General features: G+C 44.2%; 2 protein-coding genes across 2 annotated transcripts; one reads left to right on the top strand and one right to left on the bottom strand.

Annotated features, from left to right (window-relative positions):
• Positions 1–92: 92 nt before the first annotated feature.
• Positions 93–4,294, top strand: SFR1 (SWI5 dependent homologous recombination repair protein 1). Its single transcript, XM_078855081.1, has 4 exons — positions 93–288; positions 2,122–2,422; positions 2,805–2,974; positions 3,916–4,294. Exons 1-4 carry the CDS (start codon positions 217–219, stop codon positions 4,096–4,098), a joined length of 726 nt encoding a protein of 241 aa, XP_078711207.1. The 5' UTR covers positions 93–216; the 3' UTR covers positions 4,099–4,294.
• A 3,344-nt stretch (positions 4,295–7,638) lies between these two features.
• LOC144931380 (gamma-glutamyl hydrolase-like) lies at positions 7,639–19,272 on the bottom strand (the record flags this gene model as incomplete). Its single annotated transcript, XM_078855186.1, has 9 exons — positions 7,639–8,025; positions 8,904–9,041; positions 9,709–9,802; positions 12,914–13,020; positions 13,627–13,765; positions 15,779–15,863; positions 16,379–16,429; positions 16,902–17,013; positions 19,113–19,272. Coding segments are annotated over 9 exons (1,035 nt in total), but the record flags the coding sequence as incomplete, so codon positions are not given.
• Between the last annotated feature and the right edge of the window lie 954 nt (positions 19,273–20,226).

The raw sequence follows: 20,226 nt of genomic DNA, 5'->3' as shown, positions 1-20,226 counted from the left end.
CACGTGGGAGAAACCGTCCAACGGGGACGCGGCGGCCTTCGGTGGCGTCGACAATGCGGTGTATGAAATTTGAAGTAGATGTGTGAAAAGCGCGGGAAAATTGTTGTTTGTTCTTAGGCGGTGACCTGCAATTGTTTGACGCTTTACCAACGTTGGACATCGCGGGATTTGTTTTGTTTTGTTTGTTATGCTTCATGTCATCTTCCGTTTGCGACGATGAACGAAGGCGGTGGAGACGAACGTTCGGTCGCGGAGCGCAACGTTGAAGCGCCTTCGCCAACCGACGACGTAACGTTAATCTTTACAATTCTCTTTACAAAGTAAATGAAACTTCCAGTTGCGGTAGCAACAACAGTGCAGGGACGTAATCGAAATGAATTCCCCCCCCCCCCCCAGTCGTCGGTTCTCATTCGCACTCTGGGATGAAGGCTTCGGTTAATTGTGTTGTTTGACCATACTTCACCACACTGGTCAATGGGAGTTGGTGAAGAAGGGGGAGGAGGAGAGGCGATTATCTGAGGATCGGTTCCCGATTTCACTCGCCACTGATGTGTGCCGTGAGCCGTGTTCCCGGTAACGTGCAGTGGGACTGCAAGGATTCATACTCTTAGGTTTTTTTTGGTAAAGTCACGTTAGGTAAAAAATGTGAAATAAATAATAAAACGAATAAAAATAATAGAAATAAAATAAGAAATAACTTATTTTATGTTTATTTTTTCTATTATTATTTCTATAATTATTTATATTTTACCTACGTGACTTTACCGAAAAAAACTAAGAGTAGGCACGCCTTCCACCAATAATTCGTCTGTAAAGCAGGGTTAATGCCAAATGCATTTGGGCGTTTCTATTAATGCGAAGGAGATTACGTTTTGCTTCTGTTCATATAAAACAGATATATCACATGAATCACTGTGTGTTTCTACTACTGGACTAATACGATGAGCTAAAAAGCTATTTTTCACATCCAGTACTTCATGTTGGGATCACATGAAGTAATCCCAACTTCATATCTCCCCCCCTACTGTTGAAATATTAATGTAAGTGGTGGGCTGCCCACCACTTACATTAACATTGGCTGCTGATATTTGTGTTACGCCCATTTCAAACCTTTATAAGCAGTTTGCCTTCAGAAGCTATAACCCCCTTTTCCTGATGACGACCGCTTGTGTTGCGATCGAAACGTCGTAGTTTTTGTTATTTTCTTTGAACCTATCTATATGACTTTACCGAAAGACCCAAAGAATAAGAAGTAACATTTTTACTCATTTTGTTCCAAATTTGTACACGTATTCGTGTAAGTGGAATACTTCCCATTTTTTTCAAATTAATTGCAGAACTGAGCAAAGTGTTGCTACTCAACCGTCTACTGCATTGTGGTCAGCAGAGAGCAGCTAGACCAGTAAACTTAATTTGTTGAACCAAATTTATTCTTTGGTCCGATCTTTCGCAACTCAAACGAGCCAGTGTGTTGAAGTGTGATCATATAACCGCCACGGCTGTCACGGAGTGGGGAGGCCCCCATCTCGCAGTGAATTGTACACAACCCCACTGTCGTTGGTATTATATAGCTGGTTTACGCATTGTGCACAGCGTAGCAGAGTATAGTAATTAGCACTGACTATGGAATTCGTCTTGTGTATCTTATAACTTTCTCTTTCACTTAGTCCTTGGGCCAGAACAGAAATTGGTATAATCTAAGGTATAAAAACTCTAATAATACAAATGCATTCACTGTATATGGCAAAAAAAAAGATTGCATCATTTGATATCCCACTAGTTTCAAGTGTTTATTACGTAATTTACTGTCATTGGTCACGTAAAAAATTGGAACCACTTTAAGTTATGCTACCTCAGGTGCAGCATGGAACTCCTGCCCTGTTGCAAATCAATCACAAATTAAATATCTGGTTTGAGCTCATAGACTAACTGGCCAACATGTATTCATTTGAAATGCTGTATATAGAGTACACGTACATTTTCTTTCTGATAATTATCATGGCGTATATTTTTTTATCTGGCCTATCCATTTTTTTCTTCCAAACAATGTTTCGTTGAATAAACATCACTTTATTCAAACGGATAACTAAACATGGAAACCCTGTGATTGTTTTGCAACAGCGCATGAGTTCCATGCTGCGACAGAGACTCATAAAGTCGCGGCGGTCCTTCGAACTGACCCACCCCAAGAGACGGTGCCTTGCGAGCGGCACCGAGGAGCTGGCGTCTGGAACAATCCTATCGCTTGAGCAACCCAGCCAGATCCTGGAGGAGGGTGTCTGCGTGCTGTCGCCCGATCGTGGTGCCCCTGAACGCAACACCGGATTGGGGTTAAGCACACCGGAGGGATGTGCTTCAATCGCGTCACCGGGAGAGTCGGACTTAAAGCGTACGCCTGCGTCCCGCTTGAATATTAGTACAGGTAAAACTAATCGAGTCATTTTCAGCTGTAGCGCATAATTGTTTATCGTTTGAATGTTAATAATTTTGAGTATTTTATAACAATTCCTTTGTACGAAGTACCCGCATTGACCGTACTGCATTGACCGTACTGGTCTATGCGGGTTAACAAAGGTGAGATGTATCAATGTAAGAACTGCATGTGTTGAAAATGACAGTTGCTATTTTTTCGTAATATTTGTTAGTAGCAATAATAAGCTTACGTAGCACCTTTGAGAAAACTGAATCTACGGCACTTTGGAATCTAAAAAAAGAGGTACAATCGTCAAGAAATGTGATTAAAACAATGAAAAGCATTTTTTCTCAAACTGTACAATATATTTTAATACAATTGACCTCTGCAGGCAGCAGCCCTGGTGTGATGTGGACTCCTGGATCAGGTAAAGCCCTATCGGAGAGCCAGGCCACAACTATCAAACAGATGGCGAAGGAGCTTGAGGATATGAAAGGAGCGCTTGCAACGAAAGAGGAATTGTTGCGCAGGCTCCGAATGGTCTCGAGCTACAGGAGTAAGGTAACTGCATGGAGCTGTGCCATCTACATTCCCCCATTTGTGAAGCTGAGCAGTATTCTTGGTTCTTTAAGTTCAAGTTCATTTATTAGATATAGCCCTGTGAGCCATTCGACTCTTGAATCGGGTGCAACCGCAACAAACAAAAAACAAAAACATGAACAAAAAAACATCTTAAAGTGAATATGTGACTGAGTGCAAACAGAAAATCCAAGAAAAGACAGCAAAATATTGCAGAAAAAAACATCGTACACCAACAACAACCACAAGCCAAAGTCACGTAGAAGGGAAATAATAAAATAATAGAAATAAAACATTTTATTACGTTTTATTTGATTAAATAATAAGAATAAAACATGTTTTATTATGTTTTATTTTTATTATTTTATTATTTCCCTTCTACGTGACTTTACCGAAAGAACCAAGAAGATGAATCCCTGCAGTCACGAAAGCTTTAAATCGAAAAATCTGAGCAGTATTGTTTTTTTCTCAGGTGTGGTCCAGCAAATTAAAATCAATGTATTCGAGTATATCGCAATTTGTTCGTGAGGCTAAATGGCAGAAGCTAAAGTGCATATCATGTGATTGTACATGTACATGAACCTGCTGACCAATTATTCCATGATAAAAACATTCATTTTGGTTTGCCACTTAAATCCACATATTCCCGCTGTGAGGACTAAAGCAAGTTGGTTTGTCATGTATCAAAAACCACTATAGTATGGCATGCGAGAAGGTGCACCATGAGTTTCCCCTTGAGATTACATGAAGGGACATCCCAAGTAGTTATGTGATGTTATCTTCTAGAGGCTATTGTCTGGGATGTATTGCTGTTACACAAAGCAATGTAATATCACCGAGAAAAGATAAAGATTTGAAAAAAAAATTCCGGTATCCCAATTGTGGTCACTGCACAGCTCATCCAAGCCTCTCATTGTGTTCAGAATAACCTGGAGGAACTGGAGAGGCTGATTTTCAAGTGGAGGAGCGCCTGCCAGAGCCTCCTGTGTGACCTGCAGCAGGAAGCCACGTCCGACAAAGTTTACAGCCTGGGTCAGATAATTGCTGGAATGGGCCTGGACCCTGATCTTCTGCAATACAACTCCACCGAGGACTGCTTCACCTAAAAAGTGAAGCAAAGGGCAAGCTGAGAGTCCTGAACCCAGAGTTTACCTTGTTTGCCAGGCCATTTGCTGTAGCGTATGTTTTTGACATTTAAACTTGCACTATGATTTTTTTAAAGTGGAAAATATGTATGGCTTACCTTTCAGGTGACGGAGCATGATACAAATTTGAAAGTGTTTCAAGGGTGAAAATATTTCCCTCTAGTAACTGATTATTGCAGCTAAGATGCTTGCATTTATAGAAAATTTTCATTTACAACCTGTTATTAATTTTTCAGTTTCATGAAATGCAGTCGCAAATCAATATATTCCTATCCCTGTTTCAGGCTGAACTTAAACGGTCCAGTATTCCTACATTATTAATGTTATATAAATTAATGTTTGTGTTGCTCCATTTAACATGAGATGGAACCCTAGGGAAATTAAGTTGCACAAAATCTGCAACTTCCAATTATTGTTAGACTCAGAAAACGATCCGATTGGTTGGACAGGTTCATGCGGTTGTCATGGGTTACAAATGGCTGTCCAACATGGCTACATTTATTATGTTTATGGTGGCATAGAAATAGTATTAGAAATGTGGATGAAGCTGGCTTTATTTGGGTTATGGGGATTTTCATTAATTGGGCACTTAAATGCCCCAGCATCTCAAAGCACCTCATTTAATCTAATTTCAATAATTCCATAGGCCAGCTATAGTTTTATTTTTTACCGATGGCACAAGGTGACGCAGCGCTGGCCGGCAAGTGGGCATTATTCTGTCAGTAGAGGGCGATGATGCTATTGGTCATGACAAAAAAGTAATACTCTGGTTCTTTCAGTAAAGTCACATAGGTAGAAAAAATAATAGATCACGACGTTTCGATCACAGGATATTTGCAGTCACGAAAGCTTCAAATAAAAAAAAGTAATACTGTACAGGTAAACCTCGATTTGAGAAAGGGACGCATTCTTTAACAAACATGCACAAAACAAAATTCATGAATTGGAATTGCTTTTACCCCTGTTTATTTAGTGCAAAAACTTAAGAGATGTATTTCAGACAGTCATTCCAACTCTATTCCTAACCTAAAAATATACACCGACACCACTTTTCACGAGCATAATAGAGAACAAAAATACTAAAACTACTTAATAATAATGAATAAATAAAAATACAAATGACCCTTTTCAGGGAACTCGCCAAAAGATCTGCTGAATGTTGGAATGCCTGAAAAGGTGATGTGGAAGCCTTACTATTGCACGAGGGTAGGGGTCGGCAACCAAAACAACGAGCCTTGTTTTTCGAATTCGGTAAAAATAACATTTCAAGAGCCGCAATGCATGTGGTGAATACCAGACGGCGGTCCTTTAAAAATAACGTCACGAAGCATTCCGTAATGAGCCGCATGCTGCTCTGGAGCATACGCCGGTTGGCGTTCCCCCCGGCATTAGGTTGTTATATCCAAAGTAGGTCTTGTGTTTGTGAGTGACATTGTGAATGTATAGGTTTTCATTTATAAGCTGATCTCATTGGACTTGAGTCCTGCAACTATTGTATTGTGGTATTCCACCATTAATTGAATTGAGATAATGCTCTCTTGATGAAAACAAATTTTGTTTGCACTTTTAGAAGTCTAATTCACATTTGTATATTATTGCTGTGTTCGAGGCGATATGCGAGTTAAGAGAGCATTGCATGTATTAATTGTAAAGACTTTGGAAGTTAATCTGATGCTTGTGGTTGTAATTTAATTGCTGAAAAGAACAATAAAGAAATGATGAAAATGCCCATCCCAAGATTGGTTCAACCAAGGTATGTCAATGCTGAGCCACCGTTTTCATCGGGCGTTTCGAGAAGCAGATGCATATTGCAAAATGTGTGTCTCTGGAGCACATTTCACTTCAGTTTATACTGCAGGGACTCTTAGAATTCCTATTTTTAAATCTATTTGTCATGTTTTAGTAAGAGGCGGCACACGACTGTATAAACATTCACTTTGTTTTGGGTCATTATCTGGCTCTGGGTGATGTCTATAGCTATACTCTCTGGTTCTGGAAGTTTCCCCCTTTTGCATACTCAAGGGCAGAGCTTACTTCTATCAGTGTGGTCAGAATCTCTAAAACTTAATGTCTACTAATAATATCACTCCCTCGTGAACATAATCTCTCCCTAAATTATAAAACAGGTTGCCACTCTTCATAAATATGGAATTATATTTCCTTCTTGCTAAGACCAACTATGTCCCATTATTTTAATGTCCACAATTCGACAAGGTTTCATGCTTAAGGTAAAAGTCTGCACAATCTATCAATGGTCAAATGAAAAAAGGCATCTCCTGTTGTTATGGCCAACACTGCTGACACCTACCCTGCTGTCATCTAGAATGATGAAATTAGATTTGAAAGTGATCGGGGACCAGGCTTCAGGCTACATTTTCATTGAGGGGACGATATACAGTTATTCACCACATTGGTGAGTACGAGTTGGTGAAGATACCCATCAAGAGTAATGCACCACTCACATTTAGGTGATCCAGCCAATTGAGGCACAGCGTAGGTTTTTACAATTGTGCTGTATTGTCCCTCGATGTTTTATCAGCTTGTACTGTGTGTTGTTTGGCATGATGGCTGACATTTCACTCCACATGCTGGGAGTTTTTTCAGGAACTGAATTGAGCAGCTCACTTCTCCTTCGATGGTATAGCATTTCCTGCTGCTGATGATGATGTTGCCGGTTCTTGATGCCGACTGGCTCGACTCTGACGTAGGCCGGCTAATGCTATGCTTCATTTGGAAGGAAAACGAAATCTCAACATTCGTTCGCTAAACAGATGGATTGCCATATCCTGGCCAAGACTTTTCAGCGTTGCGGGTTTTTGGAGGTTACGTTATTCATAAACCCTTCAGCACAGCTTTCCAGATACTGCTTAACTCTCTTGAAATTGCGAGAAGTCTGTCATTTGTATTGCTTCCTGGATGACACACTGATAAATTGTTGTTGGTCGTCTTAGAACCATCACTTTGTTGAAGTTGACCCACAGCTGGTGCCCTGGTGTATGTGCTCAGCCACAGCCTATTTGTCAGGTATTGGCAAGCCAAGTGCAGTGTTGATACTTTGACACAACACAACCTAGATGTGGCTGCACGTGCAGTCCAGGCAGGAGACTAATTTCTTCATAGCTTGTCCTTGCTTGATGGATTCCCTGATTTGATCTTCAGTGCTGGAGTGGTTTTGGTATGTTTCTCCTGTGTAATGTCTTGCATATCCAAGACATGACAAGGAAGAAACGTCCACGTTTTGAAATGGTCACACAGATGAGAAAACAAGATCCCTTGGTCTGAAGTTGATGATGAGCCATGATGTTATAGAGTTTTAGTATCTAGCAGCAAACTTGGGCAAATCAACTTTTACTTTGCCTCATCTGGGTTCATTATGTGGTGCTGTTTTATAGCCTCCCAAAGCATTCTATAAGACTTCTTTATGTCGAATGGTAAAAGTAGATTATGAAAGTTGTCACAAAATTCACTCATAATGATACACGTACCAAGGGCCCTGTTTATTTGTGTTTTATTTTTGAAATAAAAATTTACATAGAACTTCAAACTACAGACTGAAGATGGACATACAGTCATTAACAATCAGGTAACATTCTTAAATCATGTAAAGTCATTTGAAGTATTCAAGCAATTTAATTAATTAAAATACGAACACGAAGCAGTTTCTTTATATTAAGATCCATTCCCAACAATATGCTAATGCACCCAAAAAAGACACACCAACATGTCCCTGCGTGTGCTATTACAAGAGCAGCTGGTGAGGTTCGCTACGATTGAAAAAATAAGTCTGCGAGAAGGTGGATATGTTCCCTGTGTAGACGGCATTGTAGTTGTAGATGAGAGCCTTTGATTCCATCGCCTCAGTTGGGAATTTGTGGAAGTTCTTGCGAGCTGCAGATTTCAAAAGCAAAACACGCGATGAGCCTAAGCCAATACTGTCGCGTTAACCTGAGAAAACCGAAGATGAAGAGGCAAAAAAGAAAGATCGGCAACGATTGAAGAACGGTAATCACATTGCGACTGCTATATTGCCATCATGGGTTACGTGTACAACTAAGATTTTAAACGAGCCATTTTATGGTTAAAAAAGGTTGCCTTTATCAACTGGAATACAGCCGGGGTGTGGAAAATGTTCAACTCATCGCTAAGCAAGTTTGCAATGCAGGCGCATGTTGACATTTATACTGGGCTGCAACTCATGCGCGAGTTGTACGATAAAATGTCGAAAACACACAAAACCCAGCAATATGTCTTGAGTGTTATCACACTCAGCTGACATTTCAGCCCAAGGAGAAATGTGGTTTAAACTGTAACAAGCATCTAGTTGTGTGCAGCTCATCTTTGTTGCAGTTTTAAATAACTCAAGGTATGTCCCTGATCTAAAACAGGTTGTTCAGAGAAGAGGGTAAGTCAAATGTATTTCATATTGATCCAACAGCTTTCAAACACTCATTTGTCCAGCTCGAACAATTCTTAGAATTTAACGATCATGATTCATTGTGAACTCGACTCAAGTATATATTTTTTACTGGCAAATGTTGCACCTCTAATGGCTGCACGTGTCATACGAACCAACTAAAATATGCAGAAACTGTAAACGATCAATTCCGACACGCACAATCTTATTCTCTCACCAATTATCTCCGTAAAACAATATATTTACATGGGATAAGAGGATAATGGATCTGTAATTCTCACCGTTGTTTGGTACAACCTATAAGTGGCGTATATAATTTAGCGACGCGGAGGAAAAAGGCAGGCAGACGCACCTTCATTCACAAAGAAGTCCCCCATGTAGAAGGCAGCGCGAATGGCGTCTATCGAGTGGGGGTTCTGGTGCTTGATGTTCCACTCAAAGGGGTTTTTCTCTGGGTGCCACTGCACTCCATACACCGGATACTTGAAGGCTGCACACACAACGTAACAGGGGTCAGCGCGACACAGTGGGTGCAGTATTGCTGTGCTGTTACGTCGTAGCCCAAGCCTGGAATTCAGATGTAAGTCTTCCCAAGCAATTCTAGAACTCATCACTCCCCTCCTTCTCAACCAGTACAGCTGAACTCCGGATCTCATCACCCTCCTCATTCACAACCTATGCTGCCAAAACTCTGGCACTCATTAGCCTCCTATCATGTGATGAACGGATGAGTAGCTAATGGAGAAGCCTTTGGTTGTATTAATGATTCACTCTGGGGCTTGTAAAGGCATAGGGATATGCGGTGGTGCCATGATGACGTGATGAACTCACTGCGCTATGAGCCCAGTGACCTGAGTTTGATTCCCAGCCACGGTTAACATCAGCGACGAGTGATACCTGAACCGGTCCTGCTCCCACCCCCCAATTCACCAACCCATAATGACCAGCGTGGTGAAATATGGTCAAACAACCCCCATGATTGATCATCGTGGCCAAAACCGTTGATGCCATCATACCTCGCCAAGCAACGCACCTCCGATTAGCACGGTTGGCTACATCCGGTGCAGATGAAGTCCAACATACATACACACATACAAACAACACTCCCTGCCATCTGCCAGGTCTTGCGGTTGCTGCACGCGGAAATGCACGTTTACCTTCCATTGTGGAGATAAATTCTACACCGGTGGAATCGGTGTTCACCGAGATCACGCGGTAAAACGACTTGAGCTTCTCATTGGCTGTGAAGTTCTGCATGAGAGTAAATGCCACAATGGTTAGCTGCCTATACACATATTGAACAACATAGTTCTTTGCTTCTAGATTTGAAGCTTTCGTGACTGCAAGGATTCATACTCTTAGTTTTTTCGGTAAAGTCACGTAGGTAAAAAAAAATTAATTAAAATTAATAAAAATGAAATAATTTCATTTTTTACCTACGTGACTTAACCGAAAAAACTAAGAGTATAGTTCTTTGCTGTACCGATATTTTTTTGTCAACACTTATGTTTAATTTAACATGTAGGATTTGGCGACCAATATTATTCACAATAAAGGTTTTTGAGTTAGACAGGATAATAATACATGTTCAGCGTGACTAGCACTGCCTGTGCATTTGCCGTAGTGCAGGCGTAAGGTCATCACCCAGATGTGTGTGATGACGTCACTACCGCGCACTTGCATGCCTGCCCGCGAGTCAGCCAGCAAAACTTTTTTTAACAATATAGTAACATGAATAATAATCTTTGAATTAAATTGACTAATTGATATAGGAACACATGGATTAGAGACCATACATAGGTTAATGAGATAATTCAAACCGTTTAAATAAATACTATTCATTTCATTTTAACAAATGCTTGCATGATTGACATTACACCGTGAGACAAAGAGAGGAATGCATGGATTTGAGATCACAAGCAGGTTAATTCCATCATTCAAACCGTGAATAAATGTGTAAGTGGGCTTGGGCAGGATACATCACTAAAATGGATTTTATAATTATTATTCTTTACCCAGGAAATGGTCAAGAATAAATAAGTGGTGGCCTAGGAATGGAATGTGTCTGTATGTACGTATGTTGAACTTCTTTCGCACGATACGTAGCCAACCGTGCTAATCAGAGGTCTGATGGCAAGTCGGAGAAGGTGATGGAGCAATGAAATCAGCTCGCATGCAGGTGCAAGGTGAGTTGTTACATTGCGGGTTCGTGAGATGAGGCGTTGGCTTGGGGAGGCCTTCATCCAGCAGTGGACTAAACATGGCTGATGATGCTGATGATGAGCCTGGCCTTGCCACCACCCTTTCCTTCTCTTTCCGTCTCGTCATATCCTGTACCCCCCCCGCCCCTCGCTCTTCTTTCCTACATTCTACTACTCACTGTCGATGACCCGCGGAGAATATCGGAAACCCCTTTTGCGCATTCAACTATTGTAACTAGTAACTAATTCAACTAGTCTTAATCAATTAAGACGGAAACTTGTGTTGCCTCCGAAACGTTGTGATTTATTTGATTTATTTTCATTTAATATTATTTTATTTCTATTTTTTTACCTACATGACTTTACCGAAAAAAACGAAGAGTATGAATCCTTGCAGTCACGAAAGCTTCAAATCTAGAACTATTGTACTGTTGAACACGTTCCTTCGGAGTGGGCAGGTAGGAACTTGGTTGGACAGCGCATTCGTGCACGACAGACAGACAAATAATCCCTGGTGAGCAAGTGTGGAACCTGTTGTTCCTACCTGTATGTATAAAAGATAACTTGACTTTAGGTAGCCAGGCAGACAGCCCCCTTAACTATCGCCCCCCCCCCCTCCCTTAGGCCCCTCCCCCCTTAGGCCCCTCCCCTGACCCCCTTTCCCTTAGGCCCCTCCCCTGACCACCCCCCCCCCATATCCTCAGGCCCCTCCCCTGACCCCCCTTCCCTTAGGCCCCTCCCCTGACCCCCCTTCTGTTAGGCCCCTCCCCTGAGCACCCCCCCCCATATCCTTAGGCCACTCCCCTGACCCCCCCTCCCTCAGGCCCCTCCGCTGACCCCCCCCTCAGGCCCCTCCCCTGAACCCCCCCCCCCTCAGGCCCCTATTCTGACTCCCCCCTTCCTTAGGCCCCTCCCCTGACCCTCCTCCCTTAGGCACCTCCCCTCTCCGTACCCGGCAGTAGGTCTCCACCAATCAAAGAGCTGTGTGTATCATATATTTATTTATGCACGACAGACAGACAGACAGTCAGACAGACAGCTAAATAATCCCTGGTGGGCAGTGCGGAACATTGTTCCTCCCTGTATTAAGATACCAATAAAATGGTGGTGTTCGCCTGTGATCCAAAAACAGTGGAGGCATAGAGGGTTGGTGGATCACACACACATGCTGTGGAACTCCCTTCCCGTTGGTGTCGAAGAGCCATACCCCTGGCTTGCCAGGAGAACTCGGTAGAGCAATAAGCGGACTAATAGAATCTGTCGCTTTTGTATGGGATGCAGTGTTGGGTTTTCTTAGGATGCTCCGGTTTACCTCCCACATGTAAAAAAAACCCGACTAATTAGCTGAAAGTTCTTAGTTAATAGAGAACTGCAGAGCTTGGATAAATGTTGGCACCAAGCTCGCCGCCTTGCTGCCTTCCAGGTCGTCTGTGGTTTCCTCAGCGATTGCGAGTTGAAATGTGCACGATGATCGGCGTGATATAAAAACTAAACTAAACGACCCGATTTTAAATCGCTATATCTCTGCAACCACGAACCGCCCATGAATTAAACTCTTACCACTTGCAAGGGCGGGGCATAGAGTTTCAAATGATTACCGCAAGATGACTCTCCCAGCGCACAAACAGCCCCTAGCCTCAGTCATTCGCAAGACACACTGCCGCAACGTTGGATAGGTCGTACGGGACCCCAAGGCTTGGCGCTACACTCTTGGCCCCCAAGATCCCCAGACTTCACACCCTGCGACTTTTTCTTGTGGGGATACGTCAAAGACCGTGTTTCTGTGCCACCATTAGCGACTAATCTGGATGACCTCAAAAACAGAATCACGACAACGGTGACTTCAGTGTAAGGAGACACTTTGAGAGGCGTTTGGGACAAATTCAACTATCTCGATATTGTCCGTACAGCAGGTGGAGGGCACATAAGAGCATTTATAAAATGGTTAGTAAAATTTGATAACTCATTAAACCGTTTGTAACTTTTTGTGTAATTGTAACATGCAGCCATCGTGAAATATACTGCTTTTAAATTGGGTCCATCTTTTTAAAACACCCTGTAATACTTCTAGATTTGAAGCTGTAATACATTCTCGTCAAACGTTGTCGCCAGCAAAGTTACGCATTGGGAAACACGCGGAACTAAATGTTGCACCACTTACCTTCGTCGAGAGGGACCAGTTATGGAAGTTGGCTGTGATGGGTTTCGTTTTGAGTGCGTGCATAACTTCCGTGGGAAAATTCCGGAATAGACGGCTCTCCTTTGCATCTGTGCAAGATGGTACGAAAAAAATGAAGGGTCAATTTACTGTCATCGTGCTGTCGTCGCTTCCGAACTTTGTTCTGCTAATACACAGACATCGCCACGTTGCATTCGCGAAGCGACTGCAGCAGCACATTAGATCGTTCACGCAAATTGCTTCTCACGATCACCGAGAAAGCACAGATAAGCGCGAAGGCAACCAGGCGGTGAGCCGGTGTCAACAATTGCCCAAGCTCTGCAGTCCTCGCCAAATTAAGATGTTTTCAGCTAATTAATAAGTCTTTATACGCGTGGCAAAAAACCGGAGCACCAGGAGAAAATACACGCCTGCAAGGGAGTAACACTCTATCCCATAAAGATGGAACAGATGATAATAGTCTACACTTTGCTGTGCCGTCTTCTCCTGGAGAGCCACGGTTTGGCACCTCAAAGCCCACGGTAACGGATTTTCGCAACATCCGTGCGATCCACCAACCCTCGCCTCCACCGTGCTGGATTGCAGCCGTGCGCCACCGCCGCCCGGCTTAATAGGTGCTCGCTAAATGGCACTTTGCCTCAACAGTCTGTACGGCTACAGGAGGATCTCTGTCTGTGTCGGTCTGTGGGCCTCACCTTTGGTGAAGACCAATGGCATGGCGTTGTTGCTCGTGTTGGTGTGCGTCAGCAGGTTTTCTCCACTGATAAGGACGCTCAGCTCCTCAAACCCCAAGCACGTTCCCCAAATAGGAAAGTAGTCATTGTTATCATTTGCCTGTTACACACACACACCCACACAAACATGAATCACACACGGGTACTGTGACCAGTATCTACACGTTCAGTCCCATCAATCCATCGCTGGATGAGGGTCTCCCTGCGTCTCGGAAGTTATTTTGACCATGCTTCACCATGTTGGTTGGTGCAGGTTTATTAAGTTGGGAAACATATAAGTACAGTGCAGGAATGGGGTTTGTAGCACTGTGAAGTGATAGGCCTTGTTTGGTCACGTACTTTACGAAAAGTGTGGTCCCGGACAGTAGGTATATTTATTTTATTGAGAGAGGCAGTCGGTCAGATGCAGAAAAGAGAATGCAGGTCTCCGAGTCTGCCGCTTGAATAGGTGAGGAGTGTGCAGCATGAATGGGGAGTGGGACGGATGTTCCAGACATTGGGGGCAGCAGAGAAGAATGTTCAAAGTTTCACTTATATAAGTTAAACTAATAATACATTTTTTTTTCACCAGGCAAGGCTGAAGCAACCTATCCACAAATGAGAGTCCAACAAAGTGGCTGATTATCATATGGAAATTTGTAGCAGCCAAATACTCTAAGGGGCCCTCCATTTAGTACGTATGCAAAAATGTCAAAACTTGACCCCTCTCCCTGTACGCACGCGTACTATTTACACCCCCTCCCCCACCTGCGTACGTTCGCTTGACACACCCCCCCCCCGAATTATTTTTGTTCTGGGTTTACACAAAACAAATAAAAATGTCATTGCAGGAGTTTTGGCCATTTCAAGAGTGCGTGAATCTGGTCTGTAACATTTATCACAACGCGGAATAGGCAACCGTGAGTGTTTAATGAGCGCCGTTAATGCTTGTCTGTTTTCGGCACTCATCGGCTATTCATTGCACTTGAGTGGTGGTGTGTGTGTGCGGATGTGCCTGAGCATTACAGTCGACCTGTGGCACCTGGGTCTGCCCCGTGACCACCTGCCAGTGGGCGTTCGATATTTCACGTGGCCTCAAGGAGCACATAGCCTGGCACAAGCGTCGTGGTGACGTCACCGCAACTTAGTGGCGATTGGCGGTTGTTGTTGTTGAGCGTTACAACACAAAGAGTGAGCGGGCAGTGCCCTTACGTCTTCGTTCAAACCACGCGCAGATGCAGGTAACACATTTTTTTACTCAATCTCAAAAAGGTGTGTTAATTTGCTTCTCAGGTAACAGTAAAAGGCAGGAGATGCTGATTACGACGATGACGAAATGTCTGCCATCGCTGGCGTGAAAAAAAATCTTAATCCGAGGGCAACATCAAGTCAACATGTTGCAACAATGTATGTAAATAATAAAACATCATTTACCCAGGACAGCCACACTTAGGCTCAAGTCTCTTATTTTAAGGAAGGTCCTGCATTGCGATGTTTACCCAATACCACTGACAGTGTATTTTTTACCCTTCCTTCTACCTATGGGAGGAAATCAGAGAACCCAGAGGAAAATTCATTCAGATAAGGGGGGAGAATATACAAACTCCACACAGAAGGGTGCCCGAGTCAGGAATTGAACCCGGGTCCTTCTTGCTGTGCAGGCGCCAATTGTTTCCACTGCATCAACCCTGCTGCCCAAATCACGTGTTTTGTATGTTACACAAAGCACACGGTTCGTGCGAGATTGCTGTTTGTTTCGTGGGATGTTTTTACTCGTATGCCTGAACACAAGACAAAGATCCCCCTTATAGCCTTAAAATGCATTTGGGGCAAGCACTTTTTGCGAGCACCTATGAAGGTCGGTACAACACATGAAGGAGTGGGTGGCCAACACCACTCCCAACAGCCTTTGTCTCCCCAGTGGAGATGTTTACACACCGCACCAGATACTCATTTGACGCCGAGTTGATCTAGGGGAGGAGGCCCCGACCGGTTCAGACAACGTCACTGTTGTTGGTGGCCATGAGCCGGAATCGAACTCTTGGGTTGCTAGATTCGTAGCTCGGTGCGCTAAACGCTACACTGCCGCTCCCCCCAGTGATACACAAAGACACACGCGCGCCACGTGACCCACCTTGAGTGCAAGATCAAACAAAAGCCTGGCAGCTTTTGCGTAACCAGACGTTTTCAGGTCAACACCACCGCCAGGGAAAAGCACCCTTTGAAATGCAAATCACACATTGGTAAATTAGTTATTATATATACTGCTCGAAGCTATTTGACTCTGAGATGTGTTGGTTGAAACCACAGACGCGGCACTCCCAAACGCTGCTTATAATCCACACACACACTGTCCCGTTGTAACAAATGAGTCAATTTCTGCAGAGATCACTAAAATAACAGAATGTTACGCTCACGACATATGCAGTGAATCGTGCGTTTAAGATCGGATTGTTTACTTTTTTACTCATTATACGATCGTGTTATATGTGTTAATCGAGCAAAATAAACTGCACAGAGAGAGATAAAAGCATAATAAACAATACAATTGGCATCGTAAAAACGAAATGAAACGAATCACTTCCTGATTTTAATCGTGACAATTCATCTAGTCATTGGTGTATGAATTGTTGCAGGCCTTGTATTTGCCAACACCACATAAACCCTACGGATAGAATCTGAAACACACGTGATCCGGAATTTAGTTGCTTTAAAACTCAAGTGTAATGATTACCCGTTGAGGTAACTGAACAGTGTTTTCAGCTCTGCGTCAGACAAGTCGTTCCTGGATCGGGAAAAAACACAAACATTTACAGGTCATGTGAAAGGAAACGGCAAACGGCATGCGACTGTTTAAGAACCTGACCAGACCATGGACCAGAGAGGGTGACTCCGGTCACTCTTGCTAATGAGACTCATCCTGTCCTCGAGTTTTCACCTGGTTACAATAAATAAACTTGACTTGACTGGGACATTGCGAAACATTGTGTACCTCGGTTAAATTCAGCAGAGGCACCGATGACATTCATTCAGCCTTACCCCGAGGCTGTACTTCGGCTATCAGAGCTGGGACATGGGACTTATGAGTTGTGATACAAAACCATCTCTTGCAAGATGTCTGTCCAGCACTGCAAGTGTAGGCCAAAATTCCCTCTTCCCGAGAGGGGCTGTCTAGAGCCCTCTCTAGTGGAGGCCTCTTCATCCAACAATGGATAGAGCATGGCTGATGATGATGGTGACGACAACGAGATCCTCACCGAATGGGCACGACCCGGGCGCCGGCAGACTCTATGTACTTGACGTATGATGCCGCGATGTAGGACTCTCCAAACTGCTTGCTAGCCGGGAACACAGCTTGGGAGACAATACCTGCACGGCAGAAACAGAGTCCGACCGACTTCGCCGACTTTGAATCACACGTAGACGTAACGGTGTGCACACTCAAGCGCACTGCGCTACGAGCACTCACGCACTCACTCCCGCACCTCCGATGAGCACAGTTGGCTACGTATGGTCCGAAAGAAGTTCAGCAACAACAACCGTCATTCGCCACCAAGTGGCGGTGACGTCCCAACGGCGCGTGCAGAGTTCAACATACATACATGCATTCAGTCATCTATGTGTATATGATAATGCAGTAGGAGTAGTTATGTTAAATACGCAAATCTGTAAAGCTCTTACTCTTTTTTTTTGTCTCGGCTAAACCATACATTGGGTGAAATGGTGACTATAAACGGCATTTGCAGATTAAAATGTTTTCTAAAAATGAAAGTGACGTGGCATTCAAGCGGCGTGACTAAAGCTGAACCGTACAACCTAAAATGCAAAGGCGCAGCCCTGCAACTGTGCGCTCACGACACTGCTGGCGGAAGGGACTCCACTAGAGGCAGCTCTCTCGAGGACCACCCTCTGGAGGATATTTGGCCTACGCTTCCACACCGGCTCGACGTCCGGATAGAGGTTTAGGCGCACTCACACTGCTGCCCCAACCACCTACGTACGATCCGGCGACCGACTAAGTGTGCAGGGCCGTGGCGATGACAAGTCCAAGTCGAGTCGCAAGTCATCAAATTCATGACTCGAGTCTGACTCGAGTCCAAGTCACATGACTCGAGTCCACATCTCAGAGGTGGGACAAAGTCATTGTTATGCAAGTCCAAGTCGAGTCGCAAGTCATCAAATTCATGACTCGAGTCTGACTCGAGTCCAAGTCACATGACTCGAGTCCACATCTCAGAGGTGGGACAAAGTCATTGTTATGCAAGTCCAAGTCGAGTCGCAAGTCATCAAATTCATGACTCGAGTCTGACTCGAGTCCAAGTCACATGACTCGAGTCCACATCTCAGAGGTGGGACAAAGTCATTGTTATGCAAGTCCAAGTCGAGTCGCAAGTCATCAAATTCATGACTCGAGTCTGACTCGAGTCCAAGTCACATGACTCGAGTCCACATCTCAGAGGTGGGACAAAGTCATTGTTATGCAAGTCCAAGTCGAGTCGCAAGTCATCAAATTCATGACTCGAGTCTGACTCGAGTCCAAGTCACATGACTCGAGTCCACATCTCAGAGGTGGGACAAAGTCATTGTTATGCAAGTCCAAGTCGAGTCGCAAGTCATCAAATTCATGACTCGAGTCTGACTCGAGTCCAAGTCACATGACTCGAGTCCACATCTCAGAGGTGGGACAAAGTCATTGTTATGCAAGTCCAAGTCGAGTCGCAAGTCATCAAATTCATGACTCGAGTCTGACTCGAGTCCAAGTCACATGACTCGAGTCCACATCTCAGAGGTGGGACAAAGTCATTGTTATGCAAGTCCAAGTCGAGTCGCAAGTCATCAAATTCATGACTCGAGTCTGACTCGAGTCCAAGTCACATGACTCGAGTCCACATCTCAGAGGTGGGACAAAGTCATTGTTATGCAAGTCCAAGTCGAGTCGCAAGTCATCAAATTCATGACTCGAGTCTGACTCGAGTCCAAGTCACATGACTCGAGTCCACATCTCAGAGGTGGGACAAAGTCATTGTTATGCAAGTCCAAGTCGAGTCGCAAGTCATCAAATTCATGACTCGAGTCTGACTCGAGTCCAAGTCACATGACTCGAGTCCACATCTCAGAGGTGGGACAAAGTCATTGTTATGCAAGTCCAAGTCGAGTCGCAAGTCATCAAATTCATGACTCGAGTCTGACTCGAGTCCAAGTCACATGACTCGAGTCCACATCTCATAGGTGGGACAAAGTCATTGTTATGCAAGTCCAAGTCGAGTCGCAAGTCATCAAATTCATGACTCGAGTCTGACTCGAGTCCAAGTCACATGACTCGAGTCCACATCTCAGAGGTGGGACAAAGTCATTGTTATGCAAGTCCAAGTCGAGTCGCAAGTCATCAAATTCATGACTCGAGTCTGACTCGAGTCCAAGTCACATGACTCGAGTCCACACCTCTGATGGGTAGTGTAAGCACTTGCCGATGATGGGTCTGTCATTGACGCCCTTTCGTGCGGGGCCAGTCGGAGCGCTGAGAACGGCCGAGAGGAGTGCGGCGAGCGCCGAGAACAGCACGGCACAGCGGGCCACGCTGTTGTCCTGCGTGAGCAAAACAGAGACCCGCACGCAAAGAACGCCGTGTTAAACGAACTCACCAATTTTCTTTTTCATGAACCGACACGAGCCCAGGTGTGCGTAAGTTCCATTATACGCGGCGAGTTTGCTTATACACACACGGCCATATAAAGGGTGTCCCGTATTTCCTGTGGCGAAATTTGTACGGTTTTTAAACTGTTGGAGCCATTTATTTGTTATATCTTAGCGGGGAAAAATGTGTGTGTTTTCCATACTGTTTTTGATGATACATTTGAGCACTCTTATTCGTTCTCCTGTTTGCGGTAAGTTTCTGCGAGCGCTTTGTGTGAACGGCGTTCGCTTTTGCACATCCTCTCCGTGCAGCGTCCTGTAACTACCAACTTGGCCTCGGGCTGCGATCGGATACCTGTCAACCCACACAGTTTACCCCGTATTCTTGTGCAGGTAAATTGAGCTTTCAGGTCCATACGGCGTACAGCCGTTTCAATACGAGCAAAATGTAGTTTTGGTGTTTGTGTTTCTCCCTTGTGATGGGACGTTGTATGATGAACGTTAAGATTTATAAGGCCACGGGGTGACCAATTAGGTCTCTGAATGGGTCTGTAATAAGTTGGGGCACTGATAAGGGGTTGACAGGTATGTGATCGTCCTTGGAAGAGAGCTGCCTCGCTCAATAGGGCCTTGACCAGCTGAAATAAAAAGTCTTGAGTCTGTTCGATATGAGAATAATTAATAAGCGACTAATGTATGCTTGGGAATCAGTTTAGACGCCACCTATCATCGAGGCTTATCCGTGGCCAGGATATTAACTTCAGTTCATAATGGCACCATTTGTACAGTAATAAATAATAATTATTTATGGCCGAGTCGAGCAAGGGGAGACCCATGGGACCGGTTCACATATTCGCTACTGATGTAAACCGTGAGCGGCAATCGAATGCCTCGCCTGGTTCCTGACGCAGCGCCTGACACCAGACACACACACAGAGAGAGATCACA

This window comes from Lampetra fluviatilis, chromosome 4 (assembly GCF_964198595.1).
Source record: "Lampetra fluviatilis chromosome 4, kcLamFluv1.1, whole genome shotgun sequence".
Lineage (NCBI taxonomy): Eukaryota > Metazoa > Chordata > Hyperoartia > Petromyzontiformes > Petromyzontidae > Lampetra > Lampetra fluviatilis.
This window is presented reverse-complemented; position numbering and strand designations above follow the sequence as displayed.